The sequence below is a fragment of the Sander vitreus genome, chromosome 15, assembly GCF_031162955.1.
Source record: "Sander vitreus isolate 19-12246 chromosome 15, sanVit1, whole genome shotgun sequence".
NCBI classification, from domain to species: domain Eukaryota; kingdom Metazoa; phylum Chordata; class Actinopteri; order Perciformes; family Percidae; genus Sander; species Sander vitreus.
The window spans coordinates 19,348,031-19,365,284 of NC_135869.1; the positions used below are offsets into that span (position 1 = coordinate 19,348,031).

The 17,254-nt window shown below is 39.6% G+C and overlaps 1 protein-coding gene across 1 annotated transcript in view; it reads right to left on the reverse strand.

The window, feature by feature from the left end:
• The window catches only part of prkcab (protein kinase C, alpha, b), a 102,937-nt gene that overhangs the window by 8,996 nt on the left and 76,687 nt on the right, over nucleotides 1-17,254 (reverse strand). Inside the window, exons 6-12 of the mRNA XM_078269861.1 lie at nucleotides 8,045-8,201; nucleotides 7,771-7,905; nucleotides 6,426-6,519; nucleotides 1,930-2,070; nucleotides 1,596-1,769; nucleotides 909-1,000; nucleotides 464-526 (exon numbers count right to left, since the gene is read on the reverse strand). Coding sequence (XP_078125987.1) covers nucleotides 464-526; nucleotides 909-1,000; nucleotides 1,596-1,769; nucleotides 1,930-2,070; nucleotides 6,426-6,519; nucleotides 7,771-7,905; nucleotides 8,045-8,201 — 856 coding nt within the window. The remainder of the gene's footprint in view (nucleotides 1-463; nucleotides 527-908; nucleotides 1,001-1,595; nucleotides 1,770-1,929; nucleotides 2,071-6,425; nucleotides 6,520-7,770; nucleotides 7,906-8,044; nucleotides 8,202-17,254) is intronic.

Genomic DNA, 17,254 nt, shown 5'->3' on the forward strand with positions numbered 1-17,254 from the left:
ACCCTATCGTAATTTCTCTTTCTGTCTTGTGTGTTATCTCGTAATAGCCTTATCCTTTGTCTGCTGCTTTACTCTGTCCATCAGTCTCTCTCTCCAAGTCGATTCTAAACTACTTCATCATGTCTTACTTCAACTCCTACATGTTCAGCTTCAGCTTGTCTGTCATGTTTTCCTCCATCACATTGCATAAAAACTTACTATAGATTTTACTTTACTTTTTTTGCTCTCTGTCTTCAATGAGCCACACTCTGTTCTGTTGATCTTCAACACGCAGACAGCCTTTATATTTCTCTTCAAATCTCTGCTCATACTCACCTCATCTATTTATCTCAAATCTTTTCCTCCAGTGTATTTGCAAAAAAAAACAGCCAACATGTGTTTTGTTTTCCACGTAGCATTGAATGAATTTGAGGTGAATGTGGTGTGTCATTACATAAAACTGGTTTCTCTGTAACTCACCCACCTGTAGATAATTCCCTTTCGGTGCAAGAAAAACAAACCGACAGCAATCTCTGCTGCATAAAACCTGCAACATCGAAAATGACAAAACAAATACACATCTTCACAAAAGAAATTTGTCAGGGAAGTGATTCTACTGAATACAAGAAAGCAACACACAAGAATCCCTTGCCCTTATACTAATAAATGTCTGACCATGAACTGTAGCGTCCCCTTGTTGCATGTCATTCTCCATCTTTCTACTATTATCTAATAAAAACATGAAATGTCCAAATAAATATAAATAGCAGTTTATTGCACAAAAATATCAGAATTTTAGGACTTAGATGTCAGTGTATTATGGTACTGCTTTGTTAGCTATGGTGGGTGTAAACCATTTTATCTGCCTGGTGAATATCTTTGTTATTGTTAAAACAGGTGCCCGTAGATAAACTATAGAGTGTCCTTACACTGCCTGTGGTTCCTTGAATTTTCCCATACGTTGGATATGATACATAAGGTCTCCCCCGTTGATGTACTCCATCACAAAGTACAGCCGGTCCTAGATTAAAAAAAGGATGTTATTGCCCAAAGAGCAGCTCTAAATGGATGCTACACAAAGAAAAGAAAATGTGTGCACACTAAAACCTGCAGTGCATTACATTGAATTATCCTTAGAAATAAACATATTACGTATATATAATGTATCTTAACACCTGGTGGTCCTCCGGAGATAATAAAATGCCTGACATGACCTATTTTTTCAGGAATAAGGCTACGGTCAGCTCATATACCTGTATTATAAATGAGGAAGCTTTGATAAGGGTCACCCTGTCTATGAACAGAGTTGACGTCATACTGGAGACTTTGTATTCAAGGGTGGTCTCAGCTCAGTATCAATTTTCTCTGCTGGGGCACCGGCAAAAGAGTGCGAATAAATAGACAGTAAGTGGAAAGGCAAAGATACATATAACGGACACACACCGGTATAAAACGTCAGGGATTGAATAGACAGCTGTTGAAAGAGTGATGAGGGAGCACAATAGCACCCGTTATATAAAGTACATTATATTTTATTGTGTAACTGTGCAGTTCTGCAGCAGTGCAGGAAGAACGCAATAAAAACGACCACGACTTTGGATGAAGTTTTCACACACCACAGTCTGGAAGCAGGAGTGGAGCTGTGTGAGGAAAGGCGGTTTGTCTCTCTGGGCCAAGACCCTCTTCTCCACCATTGTACATTCAACATCATCATCCTGGATCACAACATCTTTCTTCAGGATCTTGATGGCGTACAGCTCCTCTGTTGACTTCATCTCTGCCAGCATCACCTGCAGTTGATGAAGACACCACATGTCATAATGAAACAAAGAGATTATGGATTTTGAAACATCAAACAAATGCCCACTATCAGGCATTCTTTGGCTGCCAAAATTAAAGCGTTACAAGATTAATTAGCTTTTACATTACGCCTTTAGTGTCGGCTCTCACCTTGCCAAAGCTGCCCTTCCCCAGCAGGGCCAGGAAGTTGAAGTCACTCAGTCTAAGCCGGTCCACATTACCTGAAGGCAGGCTGAACCGCCGATGGTCTGACGGCGTGATCACTTTCTTACCGTGGCCCAGCTTGGCTTTCTGTGGTGTAAACAGTACAAATGGCATTACAAAGTGAAAAAGTATATTCAATATTGATATGAGAGTTCATCTACATAGTTTGATAGTTTAGCATTAACAAATGAAGTAAATAATAATGATAAGGAGAAGTCATGCTGGTGTCTAACAGCTGGTCTGGAGTCAGAGATTCAGATCACAGACTGCCACACAAAGCAGGACTTAATCACCCATTGCTCCATTTTTTTCAGGAAGTGTGCATGTCAGCTATTAATCACAGTAGGATTGTGTTTTGTTCTGCTGCCTTTCAGTAAGATATAATCTGTTTCATTAACAACTGAAAACACATTAACAACTGATGTTATAACCACAAAAGCATTTTAAAATGATAATAAAATATCTCTCCACATGGGTTAAAACTACAAGAACCTGTCATTGACATAAAGCCACATTAAAGTGTAACAGCTAATATATTTATTGCATCATTAATTAGAAATGCCAATGTAAAATGTCATATAAAGAGATATATCATATTATTGTACTATATTGTTACATTTTCAATCCAGATATTTATTATGCATGCTGCCATTGCATTTTGATACATGATAATACATTCTATAAGTGTTTAGCAGTTATTACATTACCCTAAATGTGCCAGGGTGGATGCACTAACATCCCTCACATCATCAAAAAGCTGCATATTTACAAGTCAGAATCTAATCAAGCATCTCTACTCTTTCTCTATTTCTATGTTGAGAGAATATAGTGATCTATTTCTTCCCACTGACATGTCAGACATCCTCATAGGTATTCAGCATGATCTTTCTACTGGTGCATTTTGGGAAATTATGAGCGGAGTGGTTCTCATTTTGACTCAGGGTTCTGCTACCAGATACAGTAATTCATTGGAGTTAATTCATTTAAATTGAGTCCCAGTACAGCTGGAATGAAAAGCAGCAGGACTCTGAGGTTTACATCACTCTTTTTAAATGCACAGATTTTTGATTTACATATCCCACCAAACTCTTACAGTAGTGGGGATAAAAATATAAAATCATTAATTTCACATACTTGTGTCATTAATCAACAGTTTGCTCTGGCTTTCGTCATAATGTGTGATGGGGATATAAACTGGTGGTTCCCAAATAAATCTTAGGGGGACCCCAAAACATCCATATATATATATATATATATATATATATATATATATATATATATATATATATAAAAATAAAGAAACTGTTACTAAAAATATAATTTAGATTAATATAGATTTTTAGGAGTGGAGATATTGTTGTGCATGTCAGCACTATACAGGAAAAGTTTTATATATCTACCCATCACGTTATCACTTTGCTGTTGTTGCTTTTATCATGTCATAAAGTTTTGTCGGGAGGAAACATTTAAATACTGTGGGGATCCTGTGCTTAGTTTGTTTACAGTTGTTCTATATTCACCCTTACCATCTCGTGGTCATTTTCAAAACACAGGACATTTACATAAACTGTACATGTCTAATATTTCACATTATAAACAATTTACGAAAAAGAACACATCGACCTGTTTCAACACAAACAAAAGATGGAATATTTATGTCAAAGTGGCCACACAAAGTTGTATTCAAACACATACAATGCAGCCACACAACAGTCTTATAATGGATGTAACACTGCCACCGTGTGGAGAGATTTGGCATGCACACCAAGAACAGCAAGAATCTGCCTGTGTTTGCATTCATTCATACAATTACAGTGCATTAGTGTCAGTCCATGCTTCATGTCCTACAGCCTTCTATAGTCCTGACCAAAGGTGGAATAGTAGAAGGCGAACTGTGGACCACACTGTCAGCCAATGAGGAGTGGGTGTGAAGCTGTCTTGGCCAATGACAGTACACTGATAGTAATAAAAATGATGACAACAACAAAGACTTGAGTGGTCCACAAATTTACTAACAACAATGCTTTGTGGTGTTTGTGTGGAGTACATATGTTAAAGCTGTTATATGCAGGATGTCTATTTAAACCTTCTTGTTCCTTTTATGTTTGTTTTTTTGGAACACCATCTGCTTTTATGTCGCTTTTCTGTCTGCACTGTTAAGCCAAATGCAAATGTCAGACTTTGCTGATGCTAACCTTTGCAGCAGATGCTGCAGGTGCTGCAAAAACCTCTAAATGTATGATTGAATTGTTCCTTAATATTTAAATAAAATGTAGTCCTTTAAATAAAAATAAAAAAAGTTTGTTTTTAAGCATGAAACAGAGAGAAGTAGAAAGTTAGTGTATAAGTGTGTGAGAGCAGTTAGGGAAATGTGTGTATATAACAGCAAGCAAATTGGGCTGGTTCAACTATATGCTGTTGAGAGCCTTTGTTAGTAAATCAGATTAATTTGTGGAAGCCCAGCAGAAATCCACAAACAATCCTAATACGGCCAGTAAAGTGAGCGTGATGCAGAAATAGAGACGGCGCAGGCAGAAGAGCTACCTTGAGATAGTGGATATTTAACTGGCAGGCCTAGAAGAAAGAAGAAACTCACTTATTAGTGCGGTCAAAGGTTAGCTGGTGTAAGCATGAGCTGGGGAGTGACAGAATATAAATGTGGACTTGATTATTCATTGTTTTGATCTATTATTATCGTTTATCTATTAACGATAAAATGATCAAAGGCATGACTAGAAAACAGAGTACATCCTTTTTTGTCACATCTGGTTTCATCTCGCCCCAGTTTCCACGGCAACAGCACAGTTGTGTGAAGACGCTATAGCCTCGGAGGAAAGTCAAGACACTGAGTATTAAAACCCACGGAGCTGGACTTTAATAAAACTGCCCTCGCTCAGTTGAATCCCATATGCTTTGCACTTGTTTACATTAATATAACAGCCACCTTCTACCTGCATGTTATTTAATATGGACGTGAAGAGGTTATGAGTTTTATTTAAAGCACAGATGTTTTAATGTGTTACTGTAACAGAAAACCCACTGCAGTAAATAGACTGGCCACTAGAGAGCGAGAGTTAGCTGCATTGTTACTGCATGATTATGCTCTACTTTACTACAAATCAGCTATACAACCTGCCAACCATTTTTTAAAGCAAACAATAGTGTTTTTGAGTTTTAAATGTTTTTCTTTCAGGCAGTTATTAAGTTTGATGTCCATACAGCAACAAAAAGTCTCAAAACCTACTTGGAATTAAATTATTACGGTATTAGCAGAGTACACATTTATAAAATAAGTATGCACAACTACATCCTCCACTAATATCAACAACTTGTAAGAGTGATAAAAGTAACCATGATGTTCACTATAATGAAGTCTCTGCAAAGATGTGGTAGACAGATGTAATGTAAGGTATAATTGATTTTAAGTAAATTGGACAAAACATGCAAAAGGACTGATGTGGTCCAAGAAGCATGATTAAGATAGAATAATATTAATTATATATAAGAAAAAAGTAAAATTGAATAAAAAAAGATGACATATTAGAAAGCAAGAAAAAGCTTAATCCAAAACAGCAGACAAGAGTGTTTGTCTGGTGTTTATGTGGGCTGAATTACAGTAGACAACAAAAACTGTTTTTTTCAGTCCAATGAGGGCAAAGAGATACAGCAAAACCATTAAAGCTGCTGTTTCAACAACAGCATAAACCCTTTTTGGCCTTCATTTAGACCCTCTACATGATTTATCCATCTGTATTACTTCTCAAAGTTATGTTCCACTGTAAAGAGAAGTAGTCTGCCTGTTTCCACTGAGTGAGTGATTGTCAATTATTATCTGTAGCTGCACCTGCAATTCTTACATAAAGCAATCAGGAACTTGCCTTCTTTGTCGACTGTAAGCTTGTACTGTATATGCATTTGGGGATTTTCCTTCAAGAGCATTCACTTTATCAATGCCAGAAGAAAGCGATCTCCCTCTCTGACACACAGGGTGAAAAGCACAAGTGGGGGAACAGGATGGGGTTACCATGGTGACAGGAGAGGATAAGTGAGTGTATATGATATACATGTGTGCATGTGTTACAAAGAAAACCTACTTGTGTTTTTATCGAGTGTTATGAATTCATAACCTTGAATGGCAGCTGGATTCTTGCGATATCACACGATCACGTGAAAAATTCATCTTATTTACCAGCTGTTCGACCAATCAGCGTCCTGTGAGGCACTACGGACAGCAACAGGTGTGGTTTGGGTGCGTGGGACTGTTCGTTCAAAACAACAACGGACGTGATAGACAAATGGTTCATACAATCACCTTCCAGGTATTTTTTTTGAAAGGGTCTGCCCTTTCCCAAACAGTTTCCAAATGATGGCTTCTCACACGGTTCTGTGTAACAAACATCTGACATCTGGCGCGTCAGGTTAACGAATTCAGTCAAACTTACCTCAAACTTCTGTCTGAGCTCCAGGTTGACGTCGTCCATCTCAGGGATGGGAACGTTGTAATACTCTCCCTCCTCCTGGTTCAGCAACTTGTACCTGAGGGAAAAAAACAAAAACAAAAGAGAAGTGAATCTATATTTTATCTACTGTACTTTCCCTTGAATCCTTCATCCATGCATGTCTTCCTCTGTCCACCCAGACAGCGATAACACTTTACATCTCTGCACCACTTCAATCATCAGTAGCTGGTTCCCTTCCTTTGAGTGTTTGCAGGTCTGCTCTCCTTCAGCAGAGACTTCATCTCTAATGTACACATCCTCTGGCCACTTGTCTAATGACCTGTTATATACAGCAGACAAACACACAGAAGTAGTTTCCGGGCTACATTTTTACACACAGCAAGTATTTCCTGAATCTTTGTAACTGTGCACGAAGCAGCAGTCAATCAGACTCGGTTTAGGCTAGGTGGCGGCAGGTATTTTAACATGGCCAAGGAGTGTAAGTGTGTGTTTATCAGGAAGGAGACAAAGCAGGCCGACAAAGACAGAGAGACAAGGAAATAACCCTGGCAGGTGCTGTTTGTCAGAGTGAATGGAGTCAGCGGTGTTTACGTCTGTTTTACCCACAGTGTGCTGCTGTTTCACAGTGATGTTAGGTTGGTGGCCAGTATAGTATGAAGCATGGCTGACACCACATTGATTTACTGTTATGGCATTCCTGTGAGCTGTATTTATAATATGATAATAATTGCTCACACAGCCGGTTCCCTACGCCAGGTCTGAACTGACTGCTTTTACTTTAGTTTTTATAATGCAATCCACAGTACTTTATTATTCTTTTTTTTAAATTTTTTTTATCTTATTTCATATTCTGCTGAGAATTATGTTTTTAGTTGCTACTTTTACTACAGTCTAACATCTATTATTGTTCTTCAGTATCCTGGATCTCAGATGTCCGTAGAAGAAGAGATCTCAATGCCTGATTAGATAAAGGTTGTATAACCAATCAGAGCAACTCATTTAATATAATACCATAATATTAAAGAAAAATGTGGTTAAAAAAACAAACAAACTTTGGTCTGCTTTTACACTTCTGATCACTCATCAGTTTCAGCAACACTGGTCGTGATACTGGTACAAGACTTTGCATGCAGTTTACTGTTCTTTACTATTTTACGTGTAAAGCATGATGTAGCTTACTACGCTGTAAAAATGCAGAATGTAATGTCATTCCAATTTCTTTGCTACTGGATATGACAACGTCCTCACACCAGCGGATGTTTTGGAGAATCTGTAACTTTAAACGTTCGACCTCTCAAATGAAAGGGACTAAGAAAGACTGACTGACCATCCACAGTTGGGAGCTTTGATGAGCTCGGACACTCCAAACGACATGGAGCCCATGAAGTCGTTCCGGGTGGTTCGGTCCCAATCCCACACCTCAATGGACAGACGGCGGTCCTTATCTGATGCTTTCAGTTTACTAAATACACACATATAGACACGCAGAGGAAAGGAGTAACAACATGTGACGAGAGAGACTGCAAGAACAAAAAAGGGGTCTTCTTCTTGTCACAAATAAACATAAACAACAATAGACGAACACAGACTTGATGACTCACAAGGTGAAGGACTCGTTCCAGCAGGGGTTGAGAGAGGAACGGATGGTCCTGGTCTTCTGTTTGGTCTCGTTCTTTGGGTCGGGGATAAGCTTGAGTTTAACATAAGGGTCTGATAAACCATTCGGATCCATAGGAATCAGGTTCCTGGCTTCACCCACTAGAAGATAGAAGGGAATCAGACAGAGAGAAAATGTAACCATGTGTGTGTTTGTGTGTGTGTATGTGTGTGTGTGTGTGTGTGTGTGTGTGTGTGTGTGTGTGTGTGTTTTCAAGCCCCAAGCCAGATTCAGAGACTCTAGAACCATATGTGTGGATTTCTGTAATACCCTGTCACACACATTTTGAGTCTTTGCAAGTTGATTTCTAAACCATACTCTCAAAAAGGATGTCTGAAAAATATAACGTAAGTTACTCATCAGAATGTGTATAGCATGGAGGATTGGCAAGTACTGGCCAGATTTGTAGTCTTATTTACTTATTCTGTAAACAGATATCTATTTAGATAGATAGATAGATAGATAGATAGATAGATAGATAGATAGATAGATAGATAGATAGATAGATAGATAGATATGTGTTTCTGTCCTCAGTTCCTCAGCTAATGGCTCATCAAATCAGACACCACATATGCTGACAACAGGTGCTGCGAAGCAAAACATACTGTCAAAATTTACTTGTGAAACAGCACCAACTGGATTGTAACATTGGTGGGTGTTAGGGAGCACGCAAATGTAAAATCAACAAAAACAAGAAAAACTGCAGAATACTACTCGCACAAAAAGTCTGTCTGACACATTCTGTTGTAAAAACAAATAAGAGTGAAAATACAACTACACGTTCCTTCCTTGTAGCGTACTCTCTTTCTCACATAGGTGAGCGGATAATGTGAGGGAGGCGTGACGTTTCCCCTGTGTGATAACTGACAAATTGACAAAAAGGGAGTGCTGTTACATAGCAACAGGAGTGGGGGAGGGGGGGCGGCAGGGGGGCGTGAGCATGCCACTTTCACCATGGTGACAACATCTACTGTAAGTGGCCAATAGGCCGACTCCAGCCCTGCCGCACGTAGCAACATCATGTGAACACACAAATAAATGTCAGCTAGGAGAATCATATATAGCGTTATTGAAACAATCACTGGACAGGAAAGAAAAAAGGAGAACTATAGGCCACATAACAGATAAAATCAATCTTAAGTTTCTGACAGTTAACACACAACATAACTATAAGAGACGGAGAGCAGAAACAGGATCACACTAAATCCTCTAAATTAGCTCCAACCTCCCACTCTGCATATGTAATCAGACTGAACATGGAGAAAAAAGGCTGTAATCTGAATGTTTCAGGGAGTCAGTGTGAACTTTCACACAAGGACACATTCACTGAGATTCTTGATAATGTATTTTCACTCTGAAGAATAAATATGGGCTGCATACAAAGCAAACGTTGGAAATGAATAATTTCAGAGTCACTGCAACTCATTTAGTTCTGTTTGTGAGGTGTAATCTGATTTATTCTGACATTTAGTTTAGCATCGGTCTGTGACAAGGTTTGTAAAACAACATGCTTCTAAAGGATGAAGAGTTATGAATTATGAAAAACTCACAAGCCGTATAAAAAATAATGATGAGATAGAAACAAAGTCAAATAAAGGCTTTGTGTTGATTTATTAGAGCTAAAATGACTTTTTTGATTATCAATTAATAATTTAAATTTATTTTAAGGCAAAAATGCCCCAAAACTTATTTTTCCAGTTTTTTAAATGTGAATATTTGCTGGTTTTCTCAGTCTTCATTGATAAGAATTATCTTTGGGTTTGGGACTTAATTTGACTGCTAACTTTTTATGCACCAAATGATTTATCAAAAATGTTAATGATCATTAGTTGCTGTCCCTATTCTGGATTTACTATTGTGGGCATTATTCTTAGGTTTGAGGGAGTAGCAAACACAAAACAAAACAAAAAACAATACCAAACATTACACGAAAAAAATATCACAGAATTTAGATCATAAAGTTAAAAAAGCATGAAGGACAATAAAGTAGTAATATTGTTATATTGCATGTTACAATAACTAAATGTTTTCATGCTCTTCCAGTGTCATACAGTAGAGGGCAGTGTAGGTCTCGCAATTTGAGTTGCATATCTGACAAAACAAGCCAGAGTCAGAAGTTTTTACCTTGTTCATGAATGTGTTGCTTCAACCTCATAGTTCACACAGTACAATCTCAGCTGAGGTAATTCCCCTCCCTGTCTCTCTGTCTCTTACGTAGACGTGCGCACACACACACACACACACACACACACACACACACACACACACACACACACACACACACACACAATAAAGTATAAGGAGGAGAAGGTAAATCTCAGCATCCCACGTTCTCATCTAAATCCTCCCCTCCGCTAGCTATGGCACCGTTAAAGGCAGCAGCCACTTCCATGGCAACGCTGGCGCCAAACGACGCCAAAGCATCTTCATATCTTACACACAATGAGGCAAACACACACATACACACGCACGCGCACACACACACACACACACACACACACACACACACACACACACACACACACACACACACACACACACTCAAATAAACAAATACAATGTATAAAAACAGATGATGATGGATAGGTACTGTAAGTGTGTGTGCAAGTTACAAACACAGTAAATGTATTTGTGCATGTGCAGTCTCTCTCTCTCTCTCTCTCTCTCTCTCTCTCTCTCTCTCTCTCTCTCTCACACATACACACAAAATAAAACATCATCAGCAGCAGTGATCAAGGACCATCTCTGCTGTCTGTTGTTGCTTAGATACAAGAGCTGCTTTCCTTCTTTATCCTCCCCTCCCATCGCTCCTTATGAAGTAGTTACCAATAAAATGAGTGTCTGTATGTGTGTGCGTGTGTATGTGTGTGTGTGTTTTGTCTTTATCACTAGTTTGGAGTAGAACACCTGATATAGACAGAAAAAGCAGACTTACTGTATATTATGTCTCTTTGAACTTGATTAGAGACTTCACTAATCCACTATCACTGATACAAGGCTGCTGTTTATGTCACGCAAAATTACCAGCATACATCCACTCTGCTGTTTTTTGTGCAAATATCGTGCATCCATTGTGCAACCATCATGTAACCATTGTGTAACCATCGTGCACCGGGTCACACAGGAGTAAAATATTCTGCCTTTTACAAAAACAAAAACATAAAAATGTGCACTGGCACTTAGATGAGACTTTAGGAGCCTGAAACCTTTGTAGATAATGAATGACAAAGTTTTTAATTTCTTTCTTCTCTAAAATGCTTATTTATTGTCCTATATCTCAGATAATTTCTGCTGTTATTTCCCTGTACTTAATGCTATCAGAATAACTGAAGAGAATAAGTCTGAGCTGAAAATTAAGTCTGCACAAACACAGTTAACCTTATGATATTTTTTGACATTCTTCGGGAACACAAAGAAGATGAACTGAATGCTTTAATAAAATATAAATATGCCACAGCTATAAATGACATATGATCTGGATCCCAGGGCGGTTGCGTGCAGGGGCTGCAGTGGACCGACAGTGTAATCTTCAGAAAAAGGCTTTGAAATTCAAATGTGTTGTTGCATAACAATGCCATGTGCAACCAATGAATGCCTGATAATCTGAAGAGGAAAGCTGCACGGCCAAACAGGAGCTGGATGGAGAGATCGGAATGCATACATTACACACACACACACACACACACACACACACACACACACACACACACACACACACACACACACACACACACACACACACACACAGAGTGAAGGGAGAAAATTAACCTTAGGTGGTTGTGGTCATTTTAAAGTGCTCATATTATGCTCATTTTCAGGTTCATAATTGTATTTAGAGGTTGTACCAGAATAGGTTTACATGATTTAATTTTTAAAGAAACACCATATTTTTGTTGTACTGCACATTGCTGCAGCTCCTCTTTTCACCCTGTGTGTTGAGCTCTCTGTTTTAGCTGCAGAGTGAGGCATCACACTTCTGTACCATCTTTGTTGGGAGTCGCACATGCGCAGTAGCTAGGTAAGGACTACTAGCCATTAAGAAGCAGAGTATGAGGGCGTGCCACGCTAGCAGCTAGGAGAGCATTATAACGTGTAACAAAGTGACGCACGTTTGTCACGGAAGTAAAGGCTGGACTACAACAGAGCTGTCTTTTCACTTTGTAAACCTATAACATGCACAAAAAAAGATATATAACACAATAAAGGAAAGATAAAAAGGCAAAAAGCATAATATGAGCACTTTAAGGAAGTGTAATTATGAAATTTCTACCCACACTCCCTTAAAGGTCCCATATCATGCTCATTTTTGTGTATTTTGGGTTTCTACTAACATGCTTTAATGTTCAAAAAACAATTTTTCTCATACTGTCTGAATATACCTGTATTGACCCTCTGTCTGAATCGCTCCCTTTTAGCACCTGTCTCTTTAAGTCCCCCTCCTGAAAAGCCCAGTATGCTCTGATTGGTCAGCGTGACCGGGAAGTCGTCGGTTCAATAGGATAAAAATCCGATAAAATCTAGGTGGGAAAGTGAAAGAAAGCGCTTGTCCCTCCCTCATTAATACCACTGAGGTACCCTTGAGCAAGGCCCTTAACCCCAACCACTTCAGTGGCCAGCAGATCAGACTGCGGTTGTGCTGGGCAGCTTCCAGGTGTGAATGTGTGCAACTGTGTGAATGTGATCAGGGCGTTCCTGCAAAAGAGAGGCTGCCTCTCAGTGAACCTCCCCTGGATAAATAAAGGTTAAATAAAAAAAGGCGTCGTTTCTGAATACGGGCTGTGTGTCTCTGTCTCTGACTCTGTGAATTGAGCGTTTTGATACTTTCACATTATTTATATAGCCCCTCGACCTGAAAAAGAAAGGGAAATCTCACTTTTAACAATACAGGACCTTTAATAAAACAGTGATATTTCTTTTACTGATAAAGGGTTAGGATATAGTTATAAAGGAAATTATTAAACGGCCTGATGGATAATGAGATCTGCTAAGTCGACAGCCAAAAGCAGCAATATAAAGTAACACAATCTATTTATAAGATGTGTTGGTCACACTGCAATTACAAATTTTAATGTAAGCCTCTATTTGTAATATGGTGCTATGATGGTGCTATGAGTTGTCAGTCAAATGTGCTTTAAACCTAAGGCGAACATGTCAGTGGTAGGAAATTTCACCCTGAGTAAACTGCGGTGTGCTCACTTTGTCCCGATCCTCAGATGCCCTATGAGTGTGTGTGTGTGTGTGTGTGTGTGTGTGTAGGCAGGCCAAAAAGGGACAATGGCATGTTTGTGTTTGCCTTTTTTAAAACTCCAGAATAAACCTCTGCTAATGCCCACAGGTTGTTCATATCGCTTTTGCTTGAAGAGACGTTGATCATGAAGAGGAGTAAGAGAAGGATGAAGGAGGTATTTACAGTGAAAAAAGAAACGAGCAAACAAGGTAGAGGAAGAGCGTAACAGACAGAGGATGTAGAAGAAGAAGGATATTAGGGCCAGAAGGGAAAGGACAAGTCACTCAACTGAGCAATGGATTCAACTGGTAGAAAAAGAAAGGATGATAGAAGAAAGGACAGATGTTGATGTCTTATTGAGGAGCTCAGCAGATCTAGAGGGGAAATAGATGACAAGGGGGGGTGGAGGGGTGGAGATATGCTGATGTCTCAAAGGAACAGGTTAGAAGAAGGTACCAGCGAATGTCAATATTGAACGAAGAGATGGAGAGGAGAGATAGAGGGAAAAGAGGAGAGAGAGAGCGAGAGAGACCGGGGGATATGTTTGTTTTCTTGGCTGGAAAGATTTAATCAAGTTCACGGCATCGGTGTGGTGAACCACAAAGGCCCGCCACTTCTCTGTGGGAGCTGGAGGGGAGCTGGAGAACAAGCTGAGGCTTCACTGTTCAGACCGCTGCCATTATAGAGGAGGGGGAAAAAACCACTGCAAAACATTGACTTCCTCTGCCGTCTTTTCCTCCTTGTCTTGTTCTCAGTATTGATCTTTATCTTCTTTTCTCTGTCAATCACAGTCCATGCTTTGTCTAAACTGGTCCATCATTATTACATTCCGCTCATTGTTTTGGTTTTGTGCCCTACATAGTTACTGTTTTGCTTCAGTCTCACCAGTCTCGTCAGCATTGTTTCAAGCAGCAGGCAGCTGGTGTCGTTTGGTATCTCTGTACGATAGCACACAACAGACAAAGTTGGCGACTAGCTGGTGAACATAGTGGAACATTTAGCAGCTAAAAATACAGATACTTTCTCCGGAGTTGGTGGGGACAAAAACAGAGCTAAGCAGGACTTCAATTCGTCAGGTGGACAGAAACACAACTGTTCAACCCATCCTCACCCCAGAAAACAACCCTATAGGTTGATTGTGCAAGCAGCTCATAACGACTCATATTTACATTTGTTGTTAGGCAGCGACCAGTCGTGGTTTTAGTAATTATCGCAAGAGCAAATGAAGTGAGGTTACAAAGTACAAGAGCACCACATTAAGCTTAAAGGTGCGGGTATACTCGCGTTCGACACCGTGCGCAGGCCGCCATAGATGGCGTGTGCCCTACGAGCACGCACGATTTACACATTTATGCTCAACGCATTGTTTGTTGCAGTACTCTCCAAACACCAGAGTGTGTACACACAAAATAATCTGTGAATGAGCAAGAAGTAGTAGAGAAGAAGAAACCTGAAGTTAAGGAAAGCAGGCTGCCTAGCAACAGTAGTAAACACAACCATGTTAAAACACTGATGTACCGCGAAACATTACATTTATCTACTCTAATCATTAACGTGACTGTTGTTTATCTCCAAATCGAAATGACTGTCTGCCTGTAACACTGTGAAGAACACTCTTTACATGAAGCTTTTTTTTGTTTTGATAGAACGATCTCTCATGTTTTTCCACACTCTCCAGCTAAATGTTTCTTCTTTTCCCAGTGTGGTGTCTCTCTCTAAACACATATTTAAGGCTGTTTGACTCCCTGTGGTCTGTACATGGAGAATAACACAGCTCGTTTAACACACAATAACACAGATGTTTGTACAGACAAACCAGTTCTTCCCAGCCGTCCGTGTTGAACTGAAAGTGCAGCACGCGCAGTTACAAAAATTCAGAGGTGCACGATCACGCGCTGCGACAGCTTGTGGTGCTTTTACGCTAGAAACGACAGCCGTGGTGATGTCATTTTACGGAGCGTGCCCCTCACGCCAAGAACACCGCGGCTACCATAAACCTAGCTTCAGGAGGCAGGGTGGGGGAGTGGCGGATGGGTTAAACAAACACAGGACTTTGTGTCCTGTTCCAACTGTTGCTTTTTGGAATTAACCGTACTTTGGAATTAACTTTACTTTTGTCCGTGACACATTGAAGTCTGTTTTACCTCCCCATTTTAGTTAGTTTTTACTAAACGTATTTTTGTTGCCTAATTTTAACTAGTTCAGTTTCACGTTTACTACGTGTTCAAAACATGTTTAAGCATCTTAAGCATGATTAAAATAGCCACCGTGCGGCCGTATCACGTCGTTTAATAGAGCGCTCGTATTTGTTGATTTGGGAGTCATTGGAAATTGACCTGTTCTTTGATTTAGGTATAAGGGGCGTGTTGTAACTGTTAGTTAACAAGTTTGCCACAATAGTTTAAGAGGTACGTTACAGCTTGCCCTCAAGTAGCCAAAAAATCCTTTGTCAAATCATTAGTTAATAATTAGTTGTTTCAGTGTGTGTTGCGAATTTCTGCATTCTATTCAGACGATATGTTTTTTTGTTGCTTTTTATCAATGTTTGGGTGGGGTTGTTGTGGTTTAAAAATAGGGCCGGGGTGTTACAAATACCAGGGCCATTTTTATGATCCCAGTACATCAGTGGCAGCAGGGCAAATAAAAAGACTGCAATATAATAAAACTGAAAAGCAGAGCGAACAAATGCTGTAAGCCAACTGTGACTATAGTTTCCTCACCTTCCCTATTTCTTTTCATCTGGATGACTATAAAAAACAAACATTTTTATGAAAGCAACTATTTCTAAGTCAATCATGTCTGCAACTCTATCACTGCTGCAGCCGGAGGTTATTCCTGTTTGATCCCCACTGAGTTAAAAACACTTTGGCCCTGGCACTCATATTCCCTGACCACCGCTGTCTCCCCATGTTTGTGTGTGTTTGTGTGGCACAGCAAGAGAGAGGTTAAGGAAGTAACCCGGCAGCAATTTCTCTACCTGCCAAAGGGGTTTTAACACCGGAGAGTTTTCCACTTCAGGTGCTGCTCTTGACTGACAGGATAATTTGGAGGTGTTGAACACACACACACACACACACACACACACAGGTGCTACACAAAGCTACAGTTTAATTCATTTTCAATTTAAGTTATTCATTTTAAATTAAGTTAGATTTCTTCTCGTTTCAGGTAAAACCTTCTGGAATCACAGTATGCCTAATTCCCTGGGTGCAGCAGTCCAATTTCACCTTGATGCATTACAGTAGGAATGGCACCTGATTCCTTCCATTGAAAGTTGCTTACTGCTTTTTGCTGAAAAGAATTGGGCCCGTAGAGCATGCACATTACAGTTCTTCCAGCTGACTTTCCAGAATCACACAATCATTATTTACTGATTTAGTTGTTCATTGTTTTATTTGACCTGATTGTGATAATGCAATGATTTTTCAAGATTATTTTTTGGGGCATTTTTCCCTTTATTAGATAGTGACAGTGGATAGACAGGAAAGGTGGGAGAGAGATGGGGGATGACACGCAGCAAAGGGCCGCAGGTCGGACTCGAACCTGGGCCGCTGCAAAGGACTCTACATGGAGCGCACGCTCTTACTGGGTGAGCTAAAGGTCACCCTATGCATGCAGATAATCACCTGAAGTTCAATATCAGCAAAACCAATGAGCTTGTAGTGGATTACCAAACTCCAAAACGTGGATGCTTCACACGCCTCTTCAACCCGACAGCACAGTAGATCTATACAATCACTACAGTTTCAAGTGGGCATCCAAGTTTAGGGTCACTAATTCAGTATCTGACCAAATGTCTCAGCTTCTGTTGCCGAGTTGAATAGTGGCCAGAAAAGTGTTTTTTTTTATAACACATTGTGATGATGTCAAAGTGAAGTTGACTTGGACCTTGGATATAAAATGTCATCACTTCATCATTTGATCCTA